This window comes from Chrysochloris asiatica, unplaced genomic scaffold (assembly GCF_000296735.1).
Source record: "Chrysochloris asiatica unplaced genomic scaffold, ChrAsi1.0 scaffold00105, whole genome shotgun sequence".
NCBI classification, from domain to species: domain Eukaryota; kingdom Metazoa; phylum Chordata; class Mammalia; order Afrosoricida; family Chrysochloridae; genus Chrysochloris; species Chrysochloris asiatica.
In genome coordinates, this window is record NW_006408623.1 from 10,434,061 (window position 1) to 10,434,861 (window position 801).

General features: G+C 46.7%; 1 protein-coding gene across 1 annotated transcript in view; it reads right to left on the minus strand.

The window, feature by feature from the left end:
* TUBGCP2 (tubulin, gamma complex associated protein 2) overlaps positions 1 to 801 on the minus strand; it is a 29,884-nt gene that overhangs the window by 19,255 nt on the left and 9,828 nt on the right. The window contains exon 9 of the mRNA XM_006867454.1: positions 31 to 211. Coding sequence (XP_006867516.1) covers positions 31 to 211 — 181 coding nt within the window. The remainder of the gene's footprint in view (positions 1 to 30; positions 212 to 801) is intronic.

Sequence of the window (801 nt, forward strand, 5' to 3'; positions counted from 1 at the left end):
TGTTGCAGCATTCACACTTGAGAGCATCACCTCAGGTGAGCTACAAGCTCTTTCTCCTGCATCAGGAAGTCCAGGAGCACCTTGCTGGCGTAGTTGAAGGCCTTCTCTATCTGCTCCACGTATGCCCGCTCCTTCAGCGTGTATGTGATCTCCTTGGCCACCGGGCAGGTGACGTCGTGGCCACACTCCCGCACCACATTCAGGTATTTTCCTGGGAGACAGGGAGGCAAGCACCTATCTGTCAGATTGGCTTGCTTGTTGCTCTGATGCTGGAAGCTCCCAGCAGGGTCCCCATGGTGACAGGTTTCAGCGGAGCTTCCAGACTGAGGACAGACGAGGAAGAGGGAGAGGCCATTCACTTTGGAGGGATTCGCTCCTAGAAACCTTATGAAGAGCAGCGGAACATGGACATAATGCTGGAAAGAAGAGCTGGCCCTGGGTAGGAAGGTGCTCAAAGTTAAGACTGAGGAAGAGCCGCCACCTCAAAGCAGACTTGACCTTAATGACGTGGAAGGAACAAAGCTTTATGGAGCTTTATTTACTGATGGGGCTTGACTCAAAATGAGAACAAACAATTATAATCATCCATTAGTAATCAGAACATGGAATATACAAAGAATCTACGAAAATAGAAGTTGTCAGAAATGAAAACGGAATACATTAAGATCGATATGCTTGAGCTGAAATAGACTAGTATTGACCATTCTGAATCAGAAAATCCTATGGCTTACTATGCCCAGAATGACAAATTCAAGAGGAATGGCATTGCATTCAATGCCAAAGAGAATATTTCAAGAACTA